The 2500-nt window shown below is 36.6% G+C and overlaps 1 protein-coding gene across 1 annotated transcript in view; it reads right to left on the reverse strand.

Annotated features, from left to right (window-relative positions):
• Positions 1–2500, reverse strand: part of LOC122258701 (uncharacterized) — a 20057-nt gene that overhangs the window by 4183 nt on the left and 13374 nt on the right. Inside the window, exons 9-11 of the mRNA XM_043024852.2 lie at positions 2487–2500; positions 1613–1813; positions 275–452 (exon numbers count right to left, since the gene is read on the reverse strand). The exon at positions 2487–2500 is cut by the window's right edge and continues 128 nt beyond it. Of these exons, the coding sequence (XP_042880786.2) occupies positions 275–452; positions 1613–1813; positions 2487–2500 (393 nt within the window). The remainder of the gene's footprint in view (positions 1–274; positions 453–1612; positions 1814–2486) is intronic.

Below are 2500 nucleotides of genomic sequence, written 5' to 3' on the forward strand. Positions count from 1 at the left end.
AAGAGAGAGGAGAGGAGAGAAGAGAAGAGAAGAGAAGAGAAGAGAAGAGAGAGACAGCTATGCAATATATTTTTAGCGTGCCTCAAATGGTTCAGGATTATGCGTGTATTGCCCTGTGATAGATAGCATGGCCCCCCCATCCAGAAAGGGACTCTGAGCTAAATGCCAGGACCAAAATTGTTGTAGACTGTTTAGGAAATAAAATAAGTACTCTATTCCTATATAAATCTGCAAAAATAAAATCATCTACATGTACAGAAATTCAGTGACTTACGAGGTGTGTGTGGTAAGAAGTGTCTAAGTGAAGATATCTCTGCCTGCGTGAGGGGTCGAGCTTCTCCAACAATGCACGATATCACCCTATTTGTTTTAGAGTTAGAACTGCCACTGCTACTGCTGCTAGTAGGATTTGACGGTGGTTTAAGGGATTGCAGATGACAGCTCTCTGCTTTCTGTTGAAAAAAAAGGAATAATATATTATAAAAACATATGAAGTGAAACCTCAATTGAAACATCCAAATTTATAGAGTAGTTACTGAGCCCTTAATCCATAGATTAACCCTCTCTGGACGGGTGGTGCACTAGTGTGCCACTCATTCAAAAGCCCAGTGGCCGGGCGGCACAGTATTGTGCCAGCCATTTAATTGATTTAGGCCTAAGCGCTCGAAAGCCCCGGCATTGTGACATTCAAGGTTGGAATGCCCCCGTCGTGAGTGGGTTAAGGTTTTGCCTTGTATTGCTATTCCCTTTTGTTTAATGGTATCTTTAAAATTAATATTTATAGATAAATTACAACAGAGAAATGGAAAGTAATTGTTCTCTTTTGGAGATTACAAAGAAACTAATAAGAAACAATGTGGGAAATCCCCCTGCTGACAAGAAGCTAGACACGTTGAATGCAGTAGAAACCAGACTCTATGGAACCCATCCCTCTGTGACTTATCTCTGAGCTTACTTGCAGCTGCAAAGGTGTATGAGCATTAAATATTTGTGTTAATGTATGTTGCAATGTTTTGTACAAATACTTGATATATTACACTACATGAATTTTCCTTATAAATGAATGTACATAATGAGATAATATGCAACTAGTGTCCTAGTAAGCAGATAGAAAAAGAAAGGGATCCAACCTCACAGAGAGTTAAATTTTCCCCTAATTCTGTTGATAATAGAAATAGAGATTCTAAATACATATTTTAAAACAAACATAAAACATTGCAAAAACAGGCCCATCCCTTTCACATGAACTTAACCTATTCACATCGCGTCATTGGAATATTTCCCACACCAAGGATGAAGTTTTGTCGTATGTGCACATTGTGCATAGTTCTGTTTGTATATACACATTGTAGTTCCATTTGTGTATACACATTGTAGTTCCATTTGTGTATACACATTGTAGTTCCATTTTTATATACACATTTTCCTTGAATCTTTCAAAATATTATAAAATAATACAAAACCTCTTCTTATCTCCCATTTGAATAGGGTAGCTGAAAAACACTCTTGAGAAGTTTAGTGTGGCCTTGCGCCTCTGGAAACTGCCCAACATGTGTTTGCTATATTGTAAGTGGTTACATGAAATCACCGTGGCCTTCTCACTCCTGCATACCTGACGAGCAACTTGTAGTAGGAGATGGTCAATATTATTCTTGGACTGACTATCTGCTTCTCTTTCCCCTGGCCTCCTGGACCGAGAGCTACTAAAACAAGGCTCCAGGCTGCTTCCATTACTTGAGAGAGATCCAGAAGCATGCTGCCGGTCATTAGACTCTAGTTCTTCATCTTCTAGATCTTCTACTTCAGGTACAGTCTGGAAAAAAATGATACCTGTTTTTACCATGCTTTTACTTGTTATACCTTGACAATGAATTTATTTCTTTATATAAGATGTCAAAACTTATATAAATGTGTATATATCTATATAATTATCAATCTACATATATATCTATACCTATCTGTATATATATATATATATGTAAAAGGAAAAGAATAAAATGGCAATTTAAATACTATACAATAATATGTATGCCAATAGCTAGTAGATAGTGTTTGTGCATGATATTAAAATTATCCAGTTTACCTTTAGTATCACTCAACTGACTCCTTTGCTTTTCTAAAACCCATTTACATTTACTCAGAAAAGTAATAATATCTGTCTTATTTTATTATAGTATCAGCATATATTAACCCATTAGTAGCAGAAGGCATGATTTGCTGCCAAGGCAGAGTCGGTCGTAGATGCGGATGGTACTGTGCCAGACGATGTAAACCCACCATCCTACTGCATACATATTATTTTAAAACCGCAACCAATGGGTTAAAAAACATGTCATCCTTTGACCTCACAATGCACTGACATGCAATTTCTCTCTTTGAATCCTGATTATATAAAACACTGTATAATAATTATGCTTCCAGGTACCCTAATAATTTCCCAACAATTTGATGTTTTCTCACATCTGGCTCATAAAATTGGTAATCACCTGGGGGTTATGTA

This window comes from Penaeus japonicus, unplaced genomic scaffold (genome assembly GCF_977035675.1).
Source record: "Penaeus japonicus unplaced genomic scaffold, GWHDUDI00000001_assembly GWHDUDI00000029, whole genome shotgun sequence".
Taxonomy (NCBI): domain Eukaryota; kingdom Metazoa; phylum Arthropoda; class Malacostraca; order Decapoda; family Penaeidae; genus Penaeus; species Penaeus japonicus.